This window comes from Bos taurus, chromosome 3 (genome assembly GCF_002263795.3).
Source record: "Bos taurus isolate L1 Dominette 01449 registration number 42190680 breed Hereford chromosome 3, ARS-UCD2.0, whole genome shotgun sequence".
In the NCBI taxonomy this organism is placed as follows: Eukaryota; Metazoa; Chordata; class Mammalia; order Artiodactyla; family Bovidae; genus Bos; species Bos taurus.
The window spans coordinates 20,915,636-20,941,914 of NC_037330.1; the positions used below are offsets into that span (position 1 = coordinate 20,915,636).

General features: G+C 43.0%; 1 protein-coding gene and 1 long non-coding RNA gene across 12 annotated transcripts in view; one reads left to right on the top strand and one right to left on the bottom strand.

Moving 5' to 3' along the window:
- On the bottom strand, positions 1-20,332 carry MGC134040 (Neuroblastoma breakpoint family member 6-like protein). Of its 6 annotated transcripts, none has more exons than XM_059884906.1 (7): positions 19,868-20,332; positions 12,931-13,073; positions 10,583-10,685; positions 8,422-8,657; positions 4,502-4,553; positions 3,450-3,611; positions 1-433 (listed from the first exon to the last, which is right to left on the bottom strand). In XM_059884906.1, exons 1-6 carry the CDS (start codon positions 19,882-19,884, stop codon positions 3,464-3,466), a joined length of 699 nt encoding a protein of 232 aa, XP_059740889.1. In that variant the 5' UTR covers positions 19,885-20,332; the 3' UTR covers positions 1-433; positions 3,450-3,463.
- LOC101907327 (uncharacterized) overlaps positions 20,306-26,279 on the top strand; it is an 8,100-nt gene continuing 2,126 nt past the window's right edge. For 3 of the 6 annotated variants that reach the window (XR_009493863.1, XR_009493864.1, XR_009493866.1), the window contains exon 1: positions 20,424-26,257. This is a non-coding gene — a long non-coding RNA (uncharacterized lncRNA). Of the gene's footprint in view, positions 20,395-20,423; positions 26,258-26,279 lie in introns of those variants that run through there. The other 3 variants (XR_009493865.1, XR_009493867.1, XR_805387.4) reach the window with 3 other exon arrangements.

Here is a 26,279-nt window from a genome sequence, read left to right on the forward strand (position 1 = left end):
TGCGTATAAAATAAGCTTTATTTTAGGATCTTTATAATCCCACAACCTCCCAGGAAAAGGGACATGTGCTGAAGAGCTGATGAATGGTTTGCAGTGACATTATTCTGACGTATTCTCCATCCAAGTCCTTGCCATTTGCTTCCAACTGCTGCTGACTCTAGTTATCCACAGGAGGGAGATGGGAGGGAAAAGGGTTAGATTTTTCTCAAGATTATCTGTGAATATAGGCATCGGTGTCCCTTGGGCAGTTATATTTGTAGGCTGAAGGGCTGAGACTTCTGCAAACTGGAGTAAAAATCTAAAGTAGTGTGAAATCTTGCTCTTCCTCTCAGATTTGGATTTTTCCTGTTTTGTTGTTTTTCTCATCAACTGGGGACTATGTTCTGTTGAAATAAGACAAAAATTTTCACACAGTTTCAGCATTAGTTGTCACCTGAAACAGAAAACAAAACAAACCATAAAAAAAGTGAGGATTTTCTGTCAGATTCTGCTGATACCTAACTGAGGTTGCAGTGAGAGCTAAGAGAGGAAAGATGCCATGTGCCACCTGAATGTGTTACGAGGATAAACTGTGGCAGTCAGCTACAATCTGGAAAGAGAAAGCTGTGCTAGCAGATGAGAGGAAAGTCCTCTGAAATATACCATCTGCCCTGTGGTGTGGAACATAGGACTCCACCACCCCAAAACATTGATGGCCCTGCTTAAAACTGCTGCATGTGGTTTAGCCAGATCCCTCCCCCCTCCCCCCACCCCTACCCCCATTACCTCCACCCTCCCCACCCCCCACCCCCTCTCACCCTGCTCAGCATCAGTTTACTCTCCATTCTACTCTTGTGGAGAAAAAAGGAAGACCTTTCACACCTCTCAGGAGAGAGGTGCCTAGCTTCAAGCATGCGCATTCAGAAACAGTCTGTTCTAGGACTTCCCTGGTGGCGCAATAGATAAGAATCTGCCTGCCAGTGCACAGGATGTGGGTTCCATCCCTGGTCTGGGATCCATATGCCAGGAAGCAACTGCCCCGTGCACCACAGCTACTGAGCCCATGCTCTAGAGCCCTCAAGCTACAACTACTGCACGCACTAGGGCCCTCGAGCCACAGCTACTGAGCCGCTGTGCTGCAACTCCTGAGGCCCATGTGCCCCAGAGTCAGCAAGCCGCAACTACTGAGCCTGGGTGCTGCAACTATTGATGCCTGTGCTCCTAGAGCCTGTGCTCTGCAACAGGAGAAGCCACTGCAACGAAAAGCCCAGGCACCACAATTAGAGAAAGCCCGCATATAGCAGCGCAGACACAGGGCAGCCATAAATAAATACAGCAGCGTGTACATGTCAAAAAAAAAAACAAAAAAGGCAGCCTGTTCTAGGAAAGAAAGGCTGTTTTAAATAAGAATCTGGCTCCTAAATCCATGCCCTATCCCTTTTAAATAGAAAGGTGGTGCTATTGTGAAACCAGGAGGGTCCTCAGACACTATCAGTGCCTTGTGACTTATAATAAGAAATACATACTTGGTCTTCATCCCTGTTTCTGGCATAGAACTCTGAAAACCCTTGTAATTTCCTAAGCAATGGAGGGATAAAGGTACTTGTGTTTATATTAATAAAGCAACTTTTGGAAGCAAGTATTGCTGGGGGCTTCTTGCCAGGAAGGTCCAACTTGTGATGAGAGGGTTGGAACTTCCGGTCCCAGCCCCTGACCCATGGACGGGGCAAGGGGCTGGAGATTGAGTTCAATCACTGTGGCCAGTGGTTTCATCATTCAGGCCAGTGTAATGAGTTTCCATAAAGTTCAAAGGGTTTTCAGGATTATGAGAGCCTCTGGGTTGGTGACCACACGGAGGTACTAGGAGAGTACTAGGTACTAGGCTTTCTCTGAGAAGGCATGGAGGCTCCACACTTTCCCCCATGCCCTGCCCCTGTGTATCTCTTCCATCTGCTGTTCTGAGTTATATCCTTTTATAATAAACGGATAGTGTAGTAAGTACAATGTTTCTCTGAGTTCTGTAGGAACAACTCTAGGAAATTAATTGAACCTGAGGAGGGGGTGGTGATATCCTGATTTCTAGCCAGTCAGTCAGGAGTTCAGGTAACAATCTGGGCTTTCAACTGCCCTCAGAAATGGACAGGGTGTGGAGGTGTGGGGTTATCTTGTATGACTGAGCCTATGGAATTGGAAATCTCCCTTACTACGTCGGAATCGGTTCCAGAATCTAAATATATTCAAGCATACTTCCTTTGCCCCTGAGGAAACAGTAGGTCAAGAGGTTAAGTAGTAACTAAAGCTACATGACCTGTAAGTTGAGAAACCTAAGACTGGAATTCAGGCTTAAATAATAGAGTGAATTTTGTAATTAAATGGTGGGTTTCCTAGAGCCATTCCTGGAGCCTGGAGTCTGCAGACCTGTAGAGGGAGCATCTTTCTAGATAGAGAAAACTATGAGAATTATGGATTGTGTAATAGTGTTGTTCTCCACATCTTTTGTTTTGATAGCCAGATGTGGCAAGAGAAGAGAGCGATCTGAGGGTGGTCTTTCCTGTGGGTTTTGACCGCTTATCTCTGGAATATGACTCAGGTGAGGTGGAAGGCTCTGATTTTCTCCCCTGATGTCTGTGTGTTCACTGTACAACTGGGCAGTGGATTCCAAGATCTGCCTGTAGAAGTGAGAAGTGCATCCTGTTCCAGGAAATAATTACTGTTGAGTCGAGTTACACACATTTGCTTCCAAGGATGCTCTCTGCAGTTCCTTGTTCTGTGCTTCTGCCTCAGCCCAGAACAAAACCAGGACTCAAGGGTGGGACTTCAGTGTGATGGGGCAGAAGCTTAACTTTCACCACCTGATAGTCTGTACTAAGATGGAACCTTATGGGGAGAGAAGCCACCTGAGGGGGGATGGACACTGGTGCTTAAACTCAGGAGCCATGGGTTCATGAGGAACCTGTCTCGTCTCCTGCATTACTGAGGAACCATGATAAGTGGATCCCTAAAATGGGCAAGACTGATGATATTCTCGGAAAGCCCGAAAAGCCTAACGGGTACCATTTAGAAACTGTAATTAGCTAGAACATTTCAGGAAAACTAAGATGCTTCATCTTAAATAATGAAGTTTATTTGTGCTGAAGCGTGGCAGAAGAGTTTCTCATGATCCCTTCACTCTCTGCACTCTGGTTTGCCCAGGGTTCCTCAGCTTGCATATGCCAGTGGGGGCCAGAGAAAGCGGGGTGAGGTGTGGACCAGGGAGAATGCAAATGAACAGACACACCAGTGACATAAAACTTGGTCCCAGAACTGAATTCAGCCTAATCACTTTTTCAGGGTTAGTTCTTATGGTCTGCCTTCAGAGATGATTTCAATCAGTCTAGACAGAGATGGTGAGCAGGTAGAAGCTACCAGAGCTTTATTATTCAGTCTTCTGGTTGTTGGGGGGTTATTCTCTCGGTATTGGGAATACTCACTGGCTCAGTCTACCTCAGAGCTGGTCCTGCACATCACACACAGAGGCAATGCTGCTGGGAGGCCGGTGGGAGTCATGGTGACTGGAATGTGTCAGATACTTTTCATCTAGTGAGTCCTCCAGGACTTCATTCACTTCTTCTCCCTGGAGCCCCATGCTGAGCCTGAGTAAGGGATGGAGAAAGAGGCAGACAAGACAGGAGATGAAAATAAGGCAACCAGCATCAACCTGACAGCTGGTGCTCATCTGAAGCTCATGGAAGAGGCACCAGAAACCAAAAGACCTATCCTCTCAGAAAAAACATAACAATCCACTTCTAACTGGGATTTCAGTGTGCATAGAATAGGGGTAGGAGACAGAGTAGCATATATTCAGTGCACTGACCTCTAAATGTGGATGAGGAAGGAGACTCAATGACTTCTCTAAAATATACTCTGACACACAGGACACTCAGAGTCCTATAATACAGACATTAAAATGCTGTGGACAAATTTTATTCAAGAGTATGTGAAGGGGTCCATTGAATACTGGCTCCTGAGGGAATGTAACCTCCTAGGACTCTTGTAGCTTTTAGATCTCTCTCTCCATATATATATATATATATATATATATATATATATATATATATGAATGTATATTTATACATATGACGTGATTGGCTTTATTTTTCAAGATATTTCTGGCTATGAAACATTGGCCAACATATCTCAGGGCAAGTGGGCAGAAACAGGCATTTCACTTCAGTTTCTAATCATACGGGTTTTCAGAAAATAGAGACCAGGTTTCTCTGGCTGGTTTATCTTTAGGTCAAAATGACTCAGTTAACTAAACTTGAAGAATTACTAAGAAATGGCAACTAATACAAGAACTTCAATGAGAACAGATAACATGGGTTAAAGGACACATCATTTTATGATGAATGAATGAAATAGGAACAATCAGCAGCTTCTGGTTTCTCCTGGATCTGGGACCTTTGGCCTCTGGGTCTCTTGCTTCTGGACTCCTCTCTAGGTTTCACCACTCCATTATCAGCCCTTCATCACTCAGAGTTACCTGGCTGCCAGTGACTCCTGTCCCTCTTCATCCTTCCTATCATGGTGATTTTCTGTGAACCAAAAATAGAAACAGCTAGTGGGGAATTGAGCAGGTCCCATATCATCCTTACAAATACAAGGGCCTATCTGATCAGAGACACAATACTCTATATGTTTGTTCAGAATGCTCTGGGAGAATTATTCCAGGAGGGCTAAAGTTGTGTCATTAGAGGAGCAGCTTGTCAGGCTTTCCTGAGCAATGGTGAACAATATATTGCTGGTTGGCTGAATCGTCACCAGGACGTCTGCTATTGAGTCAAGGCAAAAAGTTCACAATGTCCTGTTCTCCAGTGCATGGGATACTTGCCTGGCTGTCTTCTGCATTCCTTTAGCTCTAACATTCATTTCCCCCACAAACTTGGTTGATGGACCATGGCTGTGAGTCCCAATACTGCTCTCACACAGATACTCCAGCAACCACAGAGGAGCAAATACAACAGGAGAAACCCCCTGTTCTATCTAAACGACTGGACGGGGGGACCTCTGCTGATAAGTGTAAAGAGACTCTTCCGCATTTCTTTTTTTTTCTCTCCTGACCCTGCCCAGAGACCAGCCCATGTGCAGAACTGTGTTGTTGAGGCAGCTGAGCAGGGCTGTTAACCACAAATGAGAACCTACTGCTCTAGTCCAAAAGGGACTAATTGTCTGAAAAGTGTGAAGAGTGTCCCTTACTTTTTTTTTCTGTCTCAATTTTCTTGCCTTTTTGATCTTAGAGTAGCCCCCTGCAGTTCTGCAGGACAGTGTGACAGGAGAAATGACTGGGAGAACCCAATCTTTCTGAACAGAGGAATGTGGAAGAGGCCCCTTGGGAACTGGAAAGTAGAGAAGAAATGCCAGAGAGAGGAGAGGCTGGGAAACGATTTACAGACTGTCAAAAATATTAGGGTTCATCCCCAAACTCAGCCTGTGTGGAACAGAGACAAGGAATCATGGCAAAGGATTAGAGGACTGAATTACCATATAAACCATCAGCTAGCCCAGACTAAACCTAGTGGCATGCTTGCTGAACTGACCCAAACAACACATCGAAGGCCCTGAACACTAAACTGATGTTGGAACTGCTACCCACAGAACGTAAGACAGAACTTGCAGTCTAAACCTAGAAGTGGTTGATTGCCTGCTAAGAAATAATCCAGAGGGCTTTAATAGGACCCAGTGTCTCACAATATAATATTCAAAATGTCCAGAGTACAATCTAAAAGGACACAACATAAAAAATATGTATATAATCATTTGTTCATATTTTAGATGAACAAAAAGGCATTTGACAAAAACAACATCAATTCAAAATAGAATTCTTAGCAAATAAGGAACTTCCTTAAATAAGTTGGAAGTTTTATTTAGCTGGACCACGGCCTGCTCATATTTGTGTTAGGAGACAAAACTTCTTCTCTATTGTCAGCAGTCACCATCATAAAACAATAAAAAAAGGTTTGCGTGTTCATGGAAATATGAATAAATAAAACAAAGACTAGCTCAACCCGATGAAAGACATTATGATCATTAATTAGAATACCCAATATTATTAAAAATGTCAATTCTCCTTAAACTTTTCACAGATTTAATGCAATGCCACTCAAAATCCCAATAGGATTTTTTTATAGATAATGACAAACTGACTGTAAAATCTATATGGAAAGGCCAAGAACCCTGTTTTAGGCAAAGAGTTCTTAGATAAAACTAGACAATGATGATCCAATAAGTTGGACTTCAACAATATTAAGAAATTCTTCACCCTGAAAGAGAGTTAAGAGGATGAAAAGATAAGCCACAAACTGGGAGAAAATACTGACAAGTCAAATATCCGATAAAGAACTTGTATCCAGAAATATAAAGAACTCTCAAGACTCAATAATATGAAAAACTACTTTAAGATGAACACTATAGTGGACACTCACTTTTCCAAAGATATATGGATGATCAGTAGACATATGAAAAGATCTTAAAAATCGTTAGTCAATAGGAAAATGCAAATTAAAAACCACAATGATAAGCAACCACACACCTATTAAAAGACAAAAAGCCCAGAAACAACAAGCTGATAATGTCAAGAGCTGGTATTGGGAACAACTGCAATCTAACTCATTGCTCAGGGGCATGTGAAATGGTTTTGTCACACTGGAAAACAGTTTGGTAGTTTCTTATAAGTTAAATGTACAATCTTATAATGTACACTTTAAGGATACATACACTCTCTTTAAGCTTCCCTTGGGGCTCAGATAGTAAACAATCTACCTGCAATACAGGACATGGATTTGATCCCTGAGTTGGGAAGATCCCCTGGAGAAGGAAATGGCAACCCACTCCAGTATTCTTGCCTAGAGAATTCCATGGACAGAGGAACCTGGCAGGCTATACAGTCCATGGACTCACAAAGAGTCAGATATAACTGAGTGACTAACACACACACACACACACACACAAACGTACACTCACCATATGACTCTGCAATCCTACTCCAAGATATTTATCTAAGCAAAGTGAAGTGAAAATGTATTGTCACACAAAAATCTGTATGTGAATCTTAACTATGAATCATAATCACCCCAAACTGAAATCCAAATGTCCTTCAGTGGATGACTGGATAAACAAAAAGTGGTGCATCTCTGTCATGGAATAGCAGTCAGCAACAAAAAGGAACAAACTCCTGATACATTCTGGAGATTAAAACAAATATCTAAAGGGACAAAAAACAGATCCAGTGGTTGCAGGGACTTGATCTGGAGGAAGTGGTTGACTACAAAGATGTACGAGGGAACCTTTACAAGTGATGGAACTGTTCTGTATCTGGATTGTGGTGGTACTTTTACATAACACTGTATACATTTTTCAAAACTCACAGAACTGATTCTACAGTGGGTCGGTTTACTGAGTATCAAGTATCTTAAAAACCAAAAATGATTGGATGGCTGCTGCCTCCTGCTCCAAAAGCCTGTGATGATGAAAGCAGTTTTAACAATGTGGTCTCCAGCCCCATATATTTTCCACTGTACTCTCGAGTACCATTGTCATGGTCCCCAGAATACAGGGTGAGAAGCAGGTTTACTGTAAGCACCTGACAGTCCTCTTCTTTTCAAATTGTAACCCAAGTGCTGATATTAGGCTATTGATTCTGAAGGCATCCACTCCAAAGACAGCTGTCTCGAAGGAACACATGGGCAGCTACAGGGCCAGATGAAGAGGCAAGGTGCTCCACTTCTGAAGTTTCTCTTGTTTTAGAGATCCCTGGCTGATTTAGATCATTGATGTCTGACGCCTTGTTTTTCTTTCCTGCACTTTAATCACCAATAAAGAGTGAACCTATGAAATCCTAGGCACCCCACCCTCAACCCAAATTAGGCAGATCCACAGCCCTGTGCTGTCTCCCTCTTTTTACAGGTAAGTGGACCCTAACCTCACTCGGTAGCCCTGGGTGAGCCGTGTACCCTCCAGGAAATGTGAGTGATATACCTCATGTTTTTCAAAGTTCCCTGATGATTGTAGCTGAAGTATATCTTGCAATCATAAGAACCACAAGGGTCAGTCCAGTGACAACATTGGCTCCTTTTTGGAATATATCTGTGGAGGGTCGCCTTGGGCCCAGGGTTGGACTCCCAGGTATTTCTAGCTGATAGCTTCACTCTGGAGTGGGTTGCCACTTCCTTCTCCAGGGGATCCTCCTGACCCAGGAATTGAACCCATGTCTGTATCTCCTGCATTGGCAGGCAGGTTCTTTACCAGCTGAGCCACCAGGGAAGCTGTCCTGTAGCTGAGAACACCACAGAACCACAGGACACCTGGCTGCAACGTCACTGTGGGAGTTGTGAAGGTGTGGCATCTCATGTGAGGCCAGGACCTCTGGAGGAGCTAAGTGTTCTCAGAGCCTATAAGATAACTTACCAGTGGAGAGTTTGCTGGCAAGTCTCTCTGCCATCTGGCTTCCTTGGGCCAAGAGCTCACAGAATCTCTGTCTCTGGTAGTAGGTCATGTCAGTGGTCTTGATGAAACTCTCAAAAGTCTTGATTGTGTTCTTTGCATGCTGTGTGAATAGATGACAGACACCTTCCCCTTCCTGTATCTTCTGTCGTAAGCAGGTCAGTTCTCGGGCCTGAGCCTCAATCAGGGAATCATATCTCCTAACATGGCAAAGAAAAGTAAAATGTAAAAGTGAATGTCATGAATGATAAAGTTATGGAAATTTCAGCAGAGGTGTGTCTTTGATTACTTGTGAGGAATTTCCCAAGTTCAATACTTGCACAGGTTGTGTGACTTGCCTGTAACAGAAGGAATGAGGAAATAGTATTGGATTTGTTTCTCTCTTTTTCATTAACCTCACTTAAAAAAAAAAAAGCCCCTTCAGTTCCTCACTTCAGTCCACATCCATTTTAGTGTCATATGCATCATCAAGCATTATACAGAAAGTGTGGCCAATTGGGGGTGGGGAAGCCAGGTACAGAAGTGTTGGACAGGTACATCTGGGATTAACTGAAAGGATGAAAAGAGAAATCAGTGAGAGGGTCAAGATGAAGAGCATTCCTCTGAATGACATGAAGATAAGCTATTCTAACGGGTAAGGAGGCACTCAAGAGTAATTAAAATTCTGAGTAACAATTACATGACTCTGTCTGGGATTTCACAGTTTTCTAATTTTGTACAAATATTTTTTACAGATTCCCAACTAGAATGTGAGCTCTGTGAGGCTAGAGACAGTCCATATGAACCAGCATACAGTACATAGTAGAGCCTACATACCTGAGTAGGCAATCAGTTAATACTTAAAACCACATAATCCTAATGCTAGACTAGATATTAATAGTCATCTACCCCATCTGATGCTTGAATCTCGTCAATACTAAGTAATCATCCACAGATTGTCTTTCAAAACTCTATTCCTCAGAGTTCCTATAAAGTGTCAGAAGAGTGGAAGGCAGAAGTCAGGGAGAAACAGGGTCTCCAGACCTAGGCCTCCTTCAGTCAAGTATCTCTGCTTTAGTGGCTCTTACACATCTGAGCTTCTCAGATTTCATTTTAACCAAGGTTGAGAAGATGTCTTCAATGCCACAATCTACCCTAACTATGAAAGTCTCTAAGGGTAGGCAATACTGGGCCTTGCAAATTAATAATTCATTTTCCAGGTAACGACTGCTGAATTACCTCTCTACCTAATGGCCCTACCAGCTAACAGTCCACATAGTCTGATACTTTTAGAAATAAATCAATCAATCGAAGGTGGGGAAGAGAAACATTATTATCATGAAAGGCAATTGGGAACATTAGAAATTAGGAGTGTCCCTTCCCAGTCATGGCTAAGCCCCAGCCTAAGGGCAGAGGTCCTCCTGGTCCCCAGGCTGCCAGCTGCCAGGGACCTAGTCTTACAGAGGCCCAGGCCTGAGGCAGCATAACCTGGGGCAGCCAACATCAAGAAACCCCTCTCAAGAGCCAGGGCTCTTTTGCCACCATGGATTCCTCTAGTCAGGACTGTATAACTAAAACAGTTACAGGGTTTTTTTAGCTTACTTCCCAAATGTGACTTGCAGCTTTGTGTCAGCACTTTGTTCTCATGTATGCTCTATAATAAAAACCAAATCTAATATTTATAAAAAGATGATAAGTACTAGGCCTATAAAAAGCAAGAACAGGTATAATAATTACAGCTAATATTGCTGAAAGCTCCACATGTGCGTGAAATGGTTCTAACTGCTGGTCATCATGCATTTAATCTCCATAACCCTCTAAGGCAGACACTGTCAGTATTTTTATTTCACAGATGAGGTTGCTGAGACTCATGGAAAGTTGAGTTCACTTGCCCATTACTAATTCATAAACCACATTTCCAGAATCCCAATACGAGCATGTGAGCTCATTTTATTCATATATTACTTCAGGGAGAATCCAGAGACTTACCTAGTCCTCCATTAGTTCCCACAGCCCCGTAGGCTGTCTTTGTCTAGCTCTGTGCCTGTGTATACATTTCTGCCCTTCTCCCTGCACAAGTTTTCTCTTTATTCTACCTCCCTGGGCTTCCCCACTTGACACACTTCCCACACAGCTTCCTCCTTACCCAAGCCCTGTAGCCAGTCTCCTCTTCTCTGCCAGATTCCCTTCCTCAAAGGGCGCTTCCTCCTCCAGCACAGATTCAATGAGGTCCTTGTACTCTTCACACTCTGGGAAAACAGAGACACTGTCTCAGGGGAAGCTGGCCCTGACGCTGTGGCCCAGCCTTCAAGGGAGGAGGAGGGGCCACCCCAGGACAGATATCACCTGGGTACTGGGCTCCATGCAGGGAATCCCACATCTGATTCCTCAGCCTCCCAGCTACTAGCATTTGATTCCCCCCAAATTAGAGCTGGGGAGAGAGAACCTCATCAGTTCAGTTCAGTTCAGTCGCTCAGTCCTGTCCGACTCTTTGCAACCCCATGAATCGCAGCACTCGAGGCCTTCCTGTCCATCACCAACTCCCAGAGTTCACTCAGACTCACGTCCATCGAGTCAGTGATGCCATCCAGCCATCTCATCTTCTGTCATCCCCTTCTCCTCCTGCCCCCAATCCCTCCCAGCATCAGAGTCTTTTCTAATGAGTCAACTCTTCGCATGGGGTGGCCAAGGTACTGGAGTTTCATAGAGGGTAAAATAACTCAAGATGATTCAATCAGAACAAAGCAAAGTCAGAATTCACATACTCTGAGTTGTGACTCCAAATCTTGGGCCACTTTACCAAACCTTGCAGCCTCTTAAGGAAAATATGAACCTGGGCACACAGTAGGAATTCCCTGTGTGTTTGGGAATCCTCCAAGGACTATAGGGCTGACAGTGCTCCCATGTTGAGAGTTTCGATAATCCCTCAATATTTCCAAGATTTTAAAGTTTATCTAGATACAACTGTGTAAAAACGCACACGAAGGGGAAAAAACCTGAAAGACATGCTCAATGCTAACACGTGCTGCGTTTTGTTGGTGGGAGAACTAATACACAGTGTTTGCTAAGGAAATGGCACCCCACTCCAGTATTCTTGCCTGGAGAATCCCAGGGAGAGGGGAGCCTGGTGGGCTGCCGTCTATGGGGTCACACAGAGTCGGACACGACTGAAGTGACTTAGCAGCAGCAGCCAAGGCCTTGTTCTAACAGATTTTCAAGAATTATCATCCTGAAATCATCACCTCTCTCTGAGGAGGTAGAGACTATTCCTGTTATCGTTACAGATGAGGAAACTGAGGCATGGAGAAGATGAACAACTTGGGTTTGAACCCTGGAAGTCTGGCCTCAGGGCACACACTCTTAATTACTACACTGTGTTACCTATACTGGAGAAGGCAATGGCACCCCACTCAAATACTCTTGCCTGGAAAATCCCATGGACGGAGGAGCTTGGTAGGCTGCAGAACATGGGGTCTCGAAGAGTCGGACACGACTGAGTGACTTCACTTTCACTTTTCCCTTTCATACATTGGAGAAGGACCTGGCAACCCACTCCAGTGTTCTTGCCTGGAGAATCCCAGGGACGGGGGAGCCTGGTGGGCTGCCGTCTATGGGGTCACACAGAGTCGGACACGACTGAAGTGACTTAGCAGCAGCAGAGTTACCTATACATGAAGATGTTGAGTGACATCTTTCTTCTTCTCCAGTTTTAAAAAAAGCTGTATTATGATCATAATAAATGATGTAAACAAACAAACCCTTACATTCTCATACCTGAAAGCTCTTTTCACTTCTTTGATAAATAGGCTTTAATTTTTACTTTTTGATCCATGTCAATCAGTTGGATAGCAAATTTTATCCCCCATTGGTTTATTGAAAACTAATGGTAGAAATTTGAAAGCAAACTCAACTTCTGCGTCAGTAAGCATTCTCCCCTTTTATTCCTGTCCCCCTCTGTCCTCATTCCCATGTTCCTCAGTCACTATAGCTCCACCTCCTCCCTTGCTGTGTGCTATTGATGTTCTCATTTCCAGATCTCTGTGGTTCAGTTGGGAATAGACAGCTTTAAGGACCTTTAAGGCAGGCAGGGTGTCCTGTCGCTTCTTTCTTCCCTAGTGCAGCTAGCACAGTGCTCTGCAAATGGGTGCTCACAAAAGTTTGCATTAAATCCTCAGATGTTTAAGCCAACAAGGATATTATATGTTTATAGAATCTAATATACATTCCTGAGACAGAAAAAAGTCTGGTGCCTGAATGAGATCTTAGCCTCTATTCCTCCCTATACTCTCACTGCAAACTTTACCCCTTTGTTCGTCAGTGTCTCCATCCTCTGAGAAGTGAGAGTTAACTACCTGCTTCCATCTTTCTAGGAGTGTAGTAAGGATGCAATTTATTTTGATGAAGGAGGGAAAAGAATACAGTTTGAGGGCGTTTTGTTTCTTAGAGGGAAGACAATCATTTATCACTATGGTGACTGTGACCCCAAGGACTTACTGTATTTCTGCAGCTGTTTGGCCAGGGAGTAAACAGTAGCTTGGGACGTGAGCAGTTTCTCTGTGAGGTCTCGAAAGTCCTGTTTGCTTTTTTCCAGCTGGGAGTGCAAGTACTGGTTGGTTTCCAAGAGGCCCATTTCTGTCCTCAAACCAGAGAAAATGGTGTGAGATACTGCCATGCTGAAGCTTCGGGTAGAAGAAGCAGAGCCAGAACATGGGGAAAAGAAACCCAGAGAAATAAGAAATTAGAGACAAGTGAATGGATTGTGGTGATGAATGTTCAGCCTGGTAAGTTACTAAAATAATTAAAGTATACAATTATAATGAGTGGGTGAGGATTACAGTATGTAACTTTTGCTTTAATAAGATTTCATTCAGTGGAAACAATGTATTAAACATGTTTTTAAAATGAAGATGCAATTTATTACTTACTTTAGGTCTACTTTGTCAGCATTCCTCAATGATGAGAATCCTTAACTGTAAAAATGAGGCACAAGAAGCCAAAGCTCAGAGCTCAGGCTCTGACAAGAGTGCCAGAGAGAGGACCCAGTGTGCCAGGTAACCACGTGGAGTTGCAATAACAGAACTGGAAGGTGGGGGTGTCATGGAATCTTGGGAGCTCCTGTATTCTAGTTGACTAGGCCAAACTGATACTCAAGGCCACCTGGTCTATTCTGAAGGTTGCCACTGATGGGGACATTCCCTCAGTGGCCAATATTTGTGTACCCTTGTACTGATATTACAGACCTATCTCTTTCTAAACTTTAAAGCTATTTTGTACTTCTATTCTTGCAAGCATAGAAAACATCGAGGAATCATTATTTTCCCAAATTCTTTCATTGTCAAAAGGACTGTCGTGAAGTCACTTTTCCATCAGAAAAATTTTAAACTTTTAGATAGTATTGGTGCTCTTTGTTTCTCTCATTTCTTCCACACCATTTTAATATTGTGGGGGGAAAATCCTGAATTTAATACTGTACTTGGTATGTGAATAATTATAAGGATTGCTGACTAGATTATGTCTTAATTACCTTCTTGGTGGAGACCAGTATTATGGTAGCTTCTTTTCCCTCACTGGGGAAGCACGTGGGCTTCTCATTAAACTTGAAATCAGGTTTGACCCCCCTGCCTCCAGCCCCATCTTCCTCTTCTCCTGTGGGTTGCTTTGTGTTTTAATCTGCATATAAGATTTTGTGCTTGTCACTTGTGAATATCATCCTAACACCACAGGGTTTTTTTCCGACTTGTCAAAGTCACTGAAATAGGTTTTGTTTCTTTTAAAAAAGTATATTTATTTTGAATTTTAAAATTTTATTTATTTTAAATGAAACAAAGATGAATATTTTTAATGATAAAAGGTACACAATTCACAAAGAAGACAGACATCATAAACCATTAGACATCTTAACAACAAAGAAACAAAGATACATAAAGCAAAAATCATAAGAAACATAAGAGAAAAGAAAAAATATATAATCATAGTGAAACATTAACATTTCTGAGAATATTTTATCAAGTGCAGAAAAAATAAGAATAGGAGCATCTTGAATGGTGTCAATAATTTAAATATAATAGATTTATATTTATATTAATCATATCCTACACAAATATATTTAAAATTTTGTATCTCATATGCTGTTATTAGATATCCATAGGACATTTAGAAAAACTAGCAAAAAGATAAACATTATTAAATTTTCAAAAAGTAGAATTCTTTTTTATGTGTGTGCTTCAGTTACAATATACACATATATTATTTTTGAAATTATTTTCCATTAAAGGTTATTACAAGATATTGACTATAGTTCCCAGTGTGTGTCTGCACTCAGTCACTCAGTCATGTCCGACTCTTTGTGACCTGTGGACTGTTGCCCGCCAGACTCCTCTGTCCATGGGACTCTCCAGCCAAGAATACTGGAGTGGGTTGCCATGCCCTCCTCAGGGGATCTTCCTGACACAGGAATCTAACCCATATCTCCCATGTCTCCTGCATTGATGCAGGTTCTTTCCCACTGAGCCACCTGGGAAGCCCATAGTTCCCTGTGCTATAACGTAAAACCTTTGTGGCTTGTTGCATATCCTTTTTTAAATTAGAAATTCAGCATTCTGTTCATACTAAGTCAAACAAGTGGAACCAAAATGTCATAAATTTTAAAAATATTTAGTTTTGGCTGTGCCAGGTCTTTGTTGCTGAAGGGGCTTTCTCTAATTGCGTTGAGCAGGGGCTCCTCTCTAGTTGCAGTGTGCGGGCTTCTCATTGTGGTGGCTGCTCTTGTTGTGGAGCACAGGCTCCAGCGGACAGGCTCAATAGTTGTGGTTCACAGGCTTAGTTGCTCCATGGAATGTGGGATCTTCCAGGACCAGGGATCGAACACGTGTCCTATTGTCCATCGGCAGGCAGACTCGTCATCACTGGACCACCAGGTAAGCCCCACAAATACATCACTTATGTTCAGAGTAGTTTTCATAGAACGCCACTGGTTTGTGTGGATGCAAAGCTATTGACCTGTGGTTGTCTTCTCAGACAGAGCATAGTAAACATTAAGACCATGGGTCTATGGTGGTTGGTGGTGACCTACAGCACTCCTGTGCAGTGGGATTTAGTGACATAGAAGCTGAGGCTTAAAGAGAGGCACAGACAAGCAAGACAGAAAGTCATCCCCTGACCTCTGCTTACTTCCTACATGCCAATTCCTCCCTGGCTTTGGAAGCCTGAGACTAGAGCAGCTTCCCTGAAATACTGTCTCTTCTCTTTAGTTGCCTAGCTTTTCCAGGCTAGTGGCCTACACATGTCTGCCCACTGCCACCTCCCTAAGTGCCCCCGAACATTCATGAGAAAGTGAAGGAAGGACAAGCTACCCAAGCCCCTTGCCACCCTCCTTCTAGACTGTAGCACTGGTATGTGAGATGTCCCAAATTGCATGTGACTTCAACCCTTATAGATGCATTTGACTTATTTTATGGCTTAGTGTATAGTTTCTCCTGGAGAATGTTCTCAGTGTACTTGAGAGAAACTTTAGTCTGCTCTTGTTGGGTGAAATGTCTACAGATGCCTGTAAGGTCCTATTGTTTAAATCTTCTTATTTATCTTCTGCCTAGTTGTTCTATCCATTACTGAAAGTATAGAACTGAAATCTCCAATAATTATTGTTGAATTGTCTATTTCTCCCTTTGGTTCTGTCAGTTTTTCTTCTTGTATTTTGAGACCCTGTTAGATGCATTGTGTTTAAAACGATTTTATCTTCCTGATGGATTAACCCTTTAATCATTATAAAATGTCATTCTTTATCTCTGATAACATTGTATTGTTGTAAAGTCTCCTGACTATTTTTTCTGGTGTTAGTATAGCTACTCCAGCTTCCTTACGGTTGCTATTTGCATAATTATGTTATGTTACCTGGCAAAAGGTACTCTGCAGATGTAATAAATTTGACCTCAAAGTGGGGAGACTATCCAGGTGGACTAACCTAATCACAGGAACCCTTTAAATCTGGGTCAAGAGGTCAGAAGACTAGGTAGGGAGTCAGAGAGAGTTCAAGCTGTCAGCGATTCAGTGAGTCTTTATGGGCTTCGAAGGTGGATGGAGCCAGAGGCAAAGAAACACACTCCTCAGTACTACAGCTTCATAATTATTGCTACCCATATATCCTGACAACTTACAACTGCATTTATTGTGTATGCTGTAAAGATGCAGGATTCCCACTATTTCTGACCATCCTTATCTTCTGCTTGCACATTACTATAGCTCTCTGAACTGGGGGACCAATTGACAGGTTTTGCTCAGTCTCTTCTCTCACACGTGTGTGGCTCTCTGACTCTGTTGCAGGCGGGGTGCTGAGCTCAGGCTCCTGGTGTTATTGGAAGCTCCTGATTGATCTAGACTCTGAGAGTCACTTATCTGGAAAGCCAGAGCACTGTCCTCGAGCTTCCTATCACAAGAGATCAGTACATTAGTATATTGCCCTTCCCCAACCCAAGGCCATCGTCTCTAACATCTTTACCACTTTTTGGTGTATACGACCCACCCCCGGGCTACTCCCCTTCTTAGAAAATCACTTATTCCATTCCTACAGCACTGGGGACACTACCAGGTGACCAGCCCGAGGGTCAGTTTGCAAATCAGGGTGAAACAATGATCTGAGGATGCTTTGTCTAGATCACCAGAGGTGTAGGTGAATATGCCAAGGAGGTTACTTCTAAAGGTTCCACACTGTAGAAACACAGCAGAGTTGACATCCCACCATGGAACACACAACCTGGAGGACCGGTTGTTACACCTCAGGCCAAACACTAATCCCTCCAGGATCACAACCTGATCCCCAAGGCTGCCAAGCTACTGTTTAGACAAACTCTTGAATATCTTTTATTCCAAAATCACTGCTCGGTTCTCCACCATTTCTTCAGTTGACAGCAGCATTGCTTCTGGTTGCTAGATCTCTGCACAGAACAGACTTACCTGTGCCATAACCAATATAGCACAGACAGTAAAAAGGGTGACTCTTCTAATCTTGAATGCACAATAAAGATTCCCACACATGCTCTGCAGAGGCAGAAAATGAACTGTGGCAGAGTGAATAGCAAGCATACACCTTGGTCAGGAGTCAAAACTGGGTGTGTGTGCTCAGCTGGTAAATCCTGTCCGACTCTTTGCGACTCTGTGGACTGTAGCCCTCTAGCTCCTTTATCAATGGAATTTTCCAGGCAAGAATACTGGAGCAGATTGCCATTTTTTCCTTCTGGGGATCTTCCAGACTTTCATATCTCCTGCATTGGCAAGAGGATTCTTAACCTGCCAGGAGTAACCTACCTGGGAGGCGAGGTTCAAATGAAACCACACAGAGTGAATGACTCACACTGACCACAGTGAGTGACACTGCCACTGAGTCACCAATATTCTAAATTCAAGGTTGCTTGGAAAGCTCAGAACACTCCCAATAGGTCAGCTTCTGCAACCACCACATCTGACCTGGGGGACAGCACAGCTAAACTGAGAGCCCTTCAGGTTTGGGAACGTGGTCTGGAAAGAACCAAGTGGAAGAGAACTGCAACTAGGATACAATTCCTCCTTAGGCTACAAATTTCCAGCTGGGTTCTGGAGTCCAAAACAGTTCCTGTGCAAAGGTCTGCGTGCTCCAATGGCACCTCTGAGAACTGACTAAGAATTTCCCAAGACTAAGCTGGGTAACATTTCCTCCATCGAGTTTGCCTGGAGGGATCTTTAGTAGCTCTCATCCAGCTTCTGGAGAACTCAGTTGAATGAATTCAGAAGTCGGAAGTTCAGGCACATCAAAGGACTGCTGCTGGTCAGTTACTCCTCTGATTAGTGTGGTGCAGATGCTTTCAAGACCTTGATACTTGAAAAGGAAGCATCAGAGTGGTGCAAACCTTTGGAATTCTGTCTTCAAAATAAATGCAGCAGGAGGGGAAGACCCTGAGGTGAGATTTGGATTCCCAAACATCGCTAACGAGGATGGATGTGGAAAGGGGACAGCCTTAATGAAAAACACTTCCAAGGAAGGCCCCAGGGCTCCAAACGAAATTCCGAAATTCCAGATCTTTCCCCAGAAACCTGTGGCAAGGGTGCTTTCCCACCTTAGCTGATGCTCTGTTTGCTCAGGGCAAACACACTTCTCTTTGACGCCAGTCTTTCATACCACACTTCCAACTTGTAAGAAAAGCTTATTCTTCAATTGTGTGCTTTGATGCACACAATCTTTTTCGTGTGTGATTTAGGCCCTCAACTCTCCTGATAAAGGCGTGGAGATAAATTCAACTCGCGACGGTCGCTCCATCAAGATTGTGGAGTTTGAGACCTTTAAGCTTGGTCCTGGTTTTGGGCCGTAGTTAGCTCCATGGTCGAAAATCGACCTCTCCTGGACCTGTCCTAGAGGGCCGGGGGCGGGGTCAAGAGCTCCGCACCTCGGGTGGCGCGAACGGAGACGCTTCCGGCGGCGGCTGCGGCTGCGTGGATTCAATTTGCCCAGAGCCCACGAGGCGCAGGTGCGCGGTGCGCGGGGCGACTCCGTGGTTCTCCGGCGCCCACTGCCTGCCTGGTTCTAACCCCGCGGGCAGTAACCGAAAAACGGTCTTGAAGAAAGAGAGGGAGAGGTGGAAATACATTAAGAGAAAATAAGAAATCCTCGGTGATTTCTTCATCTAAAGACACCCTGAAGATGAAGTCGGCGTCCGCAGGGGCTCAGTCCTCCCGGCGCTGGTGAAGGTGAGTGAGTAGACTTCCCAACAGCAGCTGGAGCCAAAGCAGACAACCTGGGCCCGGCAACCAGGGAGTAAGCAGCCCCTTTTCCTCCCCAGAATGGCAGCACTTGAACGTGTGTCTCTCCCTCGGCTTTTGAAGGATTCCCAGGACGCAACAAATAGGATTCTTTTCATTGCCCTTACTAAGGTCGGTAGTGGCTGGTGGCTAGATGGCGCAGCATCTTTTGTTTGCTGCTATGGCAGGCAACCTTTTTCATTCACATCTCTCTCCTCTCACTTCTGATCCTTCCTGTGACTGCAGCCACCGGGATCCCAAGGGCAAGAAAAACTGGGAAATGCTGGTTATGGGGGTCAGCCTGAAGCACACAGATCAGGGGAGAAGGGTAGAGAGGAAATCTGGAAGGGCAGAGAATATTTAGTCCAAATGCAATGTGAAAAAAAACATCCAAAAATGTGCACCTCCTAACGCACGGATCATATGCAAGGAGACGTGTTAAAAAATAATTTCCAGAAAAAGGTAAAATCATAACTTGCATAGTTATAACAAATGAACATGTGTTAAAGAATGTATTTGATTCCTAGGACAGAGGAATATAGGTGTTAAAAATCTGTTCGAAGATAGAGTCAAAGTAACATTTGAAGATAAAGTGAACGAAATTTTTGATGAGTGAAATTGAACTTTCAAAAATTCAATAAATTTCACCGCCGGTCGTGATACTTACTGCGTCTTACTAGACATACACACAATACTACATCACAAAGACAACTGGATTTGAAAGGAACCGGTTTCCCCTGGACTGCTAAATGTTCTGTTCTCCGCATTGAACGCCGTTATTTGAAAAAAGGTGCACAGGCTTCAGCCGACTGCCAGACAGATGCTGGGCAGGACAAAGGTCAGGCAGGCAGCGGAGCGCGCCTGGCCGCAACTCATAGAGGGTGGGAGAACAGGAGCAGGAGGCGGACGTCACTTCCCCTAGAGAGCGCCCGCCCGCCGGTTGGCCGGGCCGGACGCCGTGGGAGGAGGGAGGCGGGGACTAGGGCGGGCGTGGGCTGGAGGGAAGCGCGGATTCCCGTTGACGTCACGGATGGGGCGTGTCGTATGTAGATATCTGAGCGCAGGGGCTACTGGTCCGTCTTCTGGTGCTTAAATACTATATGGTCTCCCGTGGCGTGGAGAGGACTTTTGCTTTGAAGTGCGTGTATCCGCTGTGTGGAAGGTCCAGGAAGGCTCGGGGATGCGGGGAGTGAAGTGAGCATGTCTAAACAGTGTAGGGCATATGAGGTTGAGGTGGGGCGGGCAAAATGCGATGTTATGTATTTGGAAACCAATATAATTGTAAAGGGGGTGATGTCATGTTGATATTAGTAGAATATACTCCCGATTTGTTGATGCTTATGCGATTTTCCCAAATGGGGAATTGAGATACTGGGTGAATATGCATCGCGTTTTCCTTTGGTTTTTTCATGCATACAAAAACAGACTTCATTGATTAATGTTAGCTTTCTATTTTATTTTTATGCAATAAGGTGATTTATCAGTTATCACATAGGTGTGCAGCAGAAGTTTTGTGCTACTGAGAATGTTTTGTGTATGTAAGCTCCTGAGGTTGTAACTGTAATCAGATTTGCAGAGGAGCCAAGAGCCGTAATGTGACCAGTTTTTTCATCTGACGGTGAGAGACTGCAAGTAAACCATTTTTCCTACTGGTTTTCTGTCCTTTAATCTAGGACGTTATTTCTTGAATCGTCAGCTGACTTGCTTTCACATATTACCAAGTTGCTTCGTCCTGGCCTAAACTGATTTAGTGGTGTCTGATTTTTTGCAACCCTATGAACCATAGCCTACGAGGCTGGTTTGTCCAAGAGATTTCTCAAGCAGGAATACTGGAGTGGATTGTCATTTCTTTCTTCAGAGAATTTTTCTCACCCAGGGGTCAAGCTCGGATCTCTTTAAGTCTTCTGCACTGGTAAGTGGTATTTGTTTGTTTGTTTGTTTTTACCGCTAGTGAATTATTGGTAGTGTGTGCCTGCTCAGTCGTGTCCGACTCTTTGCAACTCCATGGACTGTAATCCACCAGACTCCTGTGTCCATAGGATTTTCCAGGCAAGAATTCTGGAGTGGGTTGCCATTTCCTTTCCCAATCATTTCTAGGGAATTCCCTAAGTACCACCCCACTTATCATTTGCACCCCAAGCAGCCTCTTCGTATTTCTAGATCCAGTTCTGTCTTCCCCTCACCTTTTCTCTCAGACTTTCTCTTACTACCTCCCTAGACAGAAAGCAGTAGTTCTCTTTCCTAAGCTTCCAGTGAGCACCTGACATGCTTCAGTAACCTGGCAAATTAGGAAGTTTCCTAAACATCCCTTCTCCTTAAATGGCAGTAAGAATTCTACAGGGCATTTTTTTTATTCAAATATAATCTTAGTTTTTTCCCTATCTGAAAATATTGATCTACAGTTTAGAAGAAAACCTCAGGTCCAGTGTGGCAGATGTGGCCTATTTTGCCAATCCCTTCACTCTCAGTTCTGATCCACAAAGTATTTGCAAGTAGAAACTATGGGGGCGATTCTTACTATTTTAAAAAATTAACTTCTTAAGATATAATTTGAAAATAATGACATTTTTAAAAATTAATTTAAGACATTAAAACTTGGAACGATTCTTATTACTTTAAAAAATTAATTTCTTAAGATATAATTTGAGAATAATGCATCCATTTCAAGTTTGATGACTTTTGACAAATCAATGTACCCAAGGAACCACTACCCTGTTCAAGAAAAAAGAACTTCCCCACTACTCCAAAATGTCCTCCTGTGCTCCTTTGCAGTCAATCTCCCTACCACTCCCTGTCCTAGGTGATCAGTGATCTAGTTCCTGTCACTATGGACCAGTTTTGTCAGTTCTCAAAATTCAGAGTATGTACTTGTTCATCACCCAGCATGACGCTTTTGAGAGCAATCCATATTATTGCCAAGTATCAGGAATTCATTTCATTTTATAGAAGAGTAATATTCCTTTGAATGACTGTATCACAATTATATCCATTCACCTTGTGATGGATATTTGAATGGTTTTCAACTGGGGGGTCTAGAGGGCTTCCCTTGTGGCTCAGACGGTAAAGAATCTGCCTGCAACGCAGGAGACCCAGGTTGAATCCCTGGGTCAGGAAGATCCCCTGGAGAAGGAAATGGTCTGGAGAATTCCAAGAACAGAGGAGCCTGGCGAGCTACAGTCCATGGGGTTGCAGAGAGCTGGACACTGACCAAGTGACTAATGTGAACAAAGCTACATAAAAGCAACCCTTTTTTGTGGGCATATATTTTATAAATTTCATTTAAAATTTTTAATTCTTTAATATGAATTTATTTTGTGAAGGATATTACATTCACAAATACAAAAATTATTCAAATGTCCAAAAGGCTGAATTGTTTCCTATCAAGAGCATATTTAATATAAGCCACACAGTATGTCAGGTGTATTATTAGATTATTTCATTTAATCTGCACAACAACTTTATGAAGTACTTATTATTATTTTCATGTGAAAGTGAAAGTCGCTCAGTCATGTCTGACTCTTTGCGACCCCATGGACCATACAGACCATGGAATTCTCCAGGCCAGAATACTGGAGTGGGTAGCCATTTCCTTCTCCAGGGGAATCTTCCCAACCACACTTGCAAAACTGGCGTTGCCCAAGGTCAAACAGAAGGCGAATAGCAGCAAGTTCCGCCAATCCCACAGCCACACCTCATCAGATTGGGCTCCTAACCACAAACCCACCCTAATGTCATTGTAATAAACTCAGTGTGTCTGACAGACCTGGAAACCAATATCCAAGCAGGCCCTAGTCATGGTGTTATTTCTTGATTGGCTTTTTTTGGTCAAAAACTCATCTGTTGGGAGTGCAGAGCATAATAGCATGGACAGACTTCCTTGAGACTGAGGAAATCTGTTAGAAACTCGAAAAACCCGTTTTCTAATCAGTAAGGCACTGAAAGTTAACTTTGGTCTTGGTTTATATATTTCATATTTGACCAAGGAAACTTCCCACTGTTGGGGATGAGTAGGATGTACAACTTTTACTTTCAATGACCTAGATACTCCATTTGCATATTGTGCTTTTTAATTAGTTTTCTTTGGACCTACCCTTAAACATCATCCCACTCTCCACTCACACTCTCAGTACCCACTCGGATCTCAGAGGCTTCTGGGACTGAACAGATCTATGAATGCCATCCCCGAGGTAGTCAGGAAGGGATGACAGTCCTTCCCTCCATGCTCCTGGCTTTCCTATTTGGCCCCTGTAGTTCCAGGTCTTAATGTCTTAAGTTATGTTTAAATGTCTATTGTTGTTGTTAGCCTTTACAGGGTTCTTTTTTATTTTTTGCTAACTCTAAAATGTTTATTCTCTAAAAAGTTAGTTGCTTTTTATACAGTTGTACAAAATTCTTAATGTTTCTTTGGCAATGGAATATACTGGAATTTTCAGTCAGTTCAGTTCAGTCTCTCAGTCATGTCCGACTCTTTGTGATCCCATGAATCGAAGCACGCCAGGCCTGCCTGTCCATCACCAACTCCAAGAGTCTACCCAAACCCATGTCCATCGAGTCGGTGATGCCATCCAGCCATCTCATCCTCTGTCGTCCCCTTCTCCTTCTGCCCCCAATCCTTCCCAGCATTAGGGTCTTTTCCAATTGGAATTTTACAACTATATAAAAATGTTACCTTTACCTAAGAAAGAGTATTTACTATATGTACATAGTTGACTGACAAAATTCTCTACCATCCAGCACCCTATTTAATTAACAAAATAAGTTGCCTCAAAAGGGATATTATAGGATTTCTAAAAAAGAAAGAAAAAGAAAGATAGACTGACCTCCTTCCTGCCACACACACACACACAACCTTCTGTAGCTCAAAACACAGTATCATCACAGCCCTGCTGTTGTCGTTCAGTTGCTAAGTCATATCTGACTCTGCAACCCCATGGACTGCATCATGCCAGGCCTCCCTGTCCGTCACTATCTTCCAGAGTTTGCCCAGGCTCATGTCCATTGAATCAGTGATGCTATCAATCCATCGCATCCTCTGTCGATCTCTTCTCCTCTCCTCCTGCCTTCAATCTTTCCCAGCATCAGGGTCTTTTCCAATGAGTCAGTTCTTCACATCAAGTAGCCAAAGTATTGGAGTTTCAGCATCATTCCTTCCAATGAGTATTCAGGATTGATTTCCTTTAGGATTGACTGATGTGATCTTACTGTCCAAGAGACTCTCAAGAGTCTTCACCAGTACCACAATTTCAAAGCATCAATTCTTCAGCGCTCAGCCTTCTTTATGGTCCAACTCTTATATCTGTATATGACTACTGGAAAGACCATAGCCTTGACTACATGGACCTTTGATGGTAAGGTGATGTCTTTGCTTTTTAATACACTGTCTAGATTTGTCATAGCTTTCCTTCTAAGAAGCAAGCATCTTCTAATTTCATGCTGCAGTCACCATCCACAGTCATTTTGGAGCCTAAGAAGAGAAAATCTCTCTGCTTCCACCTTTTCCCTGTCTATTTCCCATAAAGTGATGGGACTGGATGCCATGATCTTAGTTTTTCTTGTTGATTTTTAAGCCCGATCTTTCACTCTCTTTCACCTTTATCAGGAGGCTTTTTAGTTCCTCTTCACTTTCTGCCATTAGAGTGGTATCATCTGCATATCTGAGGTTGTTGATATTTCTCCTGGCAGTCTTGATTCCCACTTGTAACTCATCCAGCCTGGCATTTTGCATGGTTTACTCTGCATATAAGTTAAATAAACAGGGTGACAATATACTGCCTTTGTATTCCTTTCCCAATTTCACAGTCCTGTTTGCAGGCAACGTGCAGCAACTGCCAAATACAATTTAGTGATAAGATAGATCCTTTCAGTGATGAAAAAATACTTTCAACTTCCACTGGAGTTCTATACATAAGAAATTACCTAACCTTCTGTTGGGAGAAGGCAATGGCACCCCACTCCAGTACTCTTGCCTGGAAAATCCCATGGATGGAGGAGCCTGGTGGGCTGCAGTCCATGGGGTCATGAAGAGTCGGACACGACTGAGTGACTTCACTTTCACTTTTCACTTTCATGCATTGGAGAGGGAAATGGCAACCCACTCCAGTGTTCTTGCCTGGAGAATGCCAGGGACGGGGGAGCCTGGTGGGCTGCCATCTATGGGGTCGCATAGAGTCGGACATGACTGAAGAGACTTAGCAGCAGTAGCAGCAGCAACCTTCTGTTATACCAGATATATTTAATGCTCATGTTTTAAGATGAGCATTGTATTGTATTGTATCTTTGAAATTAAGCGGGAAAACAAACAACCTAGTGCTAATGACAGATAATACAGCAAATTCTCTTCATTCCTCTCAAAGATTGAAACCAATTCTTAGGACCAAGAAGAACTAGAAATCCATCTATTTCCAAAGACTTGTTTGTAGACTATGCAGCTAGTTTGTTGTCTTTCCTGTATTCAAAATCTGCAAGCTCCTTGCCTTCATGACCTCCTCTCAATCCACCATGAAATCCTTGAGGAGTGGTGAAGGTACCACCTCGACCATTACTACAACTTCAGCCACCACAGAAACCTCTCTTTTATGATAAACAATTTGCTTGAAAGTTCAACTATTTCTTAATTTTTGCATTTTTGATTTTCTTGCATTAAATATGTGTACTATTAAGTGGAATATTTTAAAATAGAAATAGAATCTGTAAGAGCTCATTTTATAAAAGCATATGTAGATGCTTTTCTGTTGATATATGAAAACAACTCTATCAATATTTACCTACATTAACAAAAGTTATTTTTGAATTTAAGAGGTTTCAAAACTTTACATATTTGTTTTTTCTTCAGCATTTGAATTTTATATAATCAGCACATAAAAGTTTTGCAAAAAATGTAAATAACTTAAAAATAGATTTGAAGAAAATACATAAAGATGTTAATAGTAGTTAATTTCAGGAATTGGAACTATGGATGACTGCTTGTTTACTTCTTTATATGTAGTTAACATTTTTTAATTTAGAAAATGAATGACCTGGACGTGAAAGAAGAGAAGAGCTATGAAAGAGGTATGAGGTAGGTGAGAGGAAGAGATGAA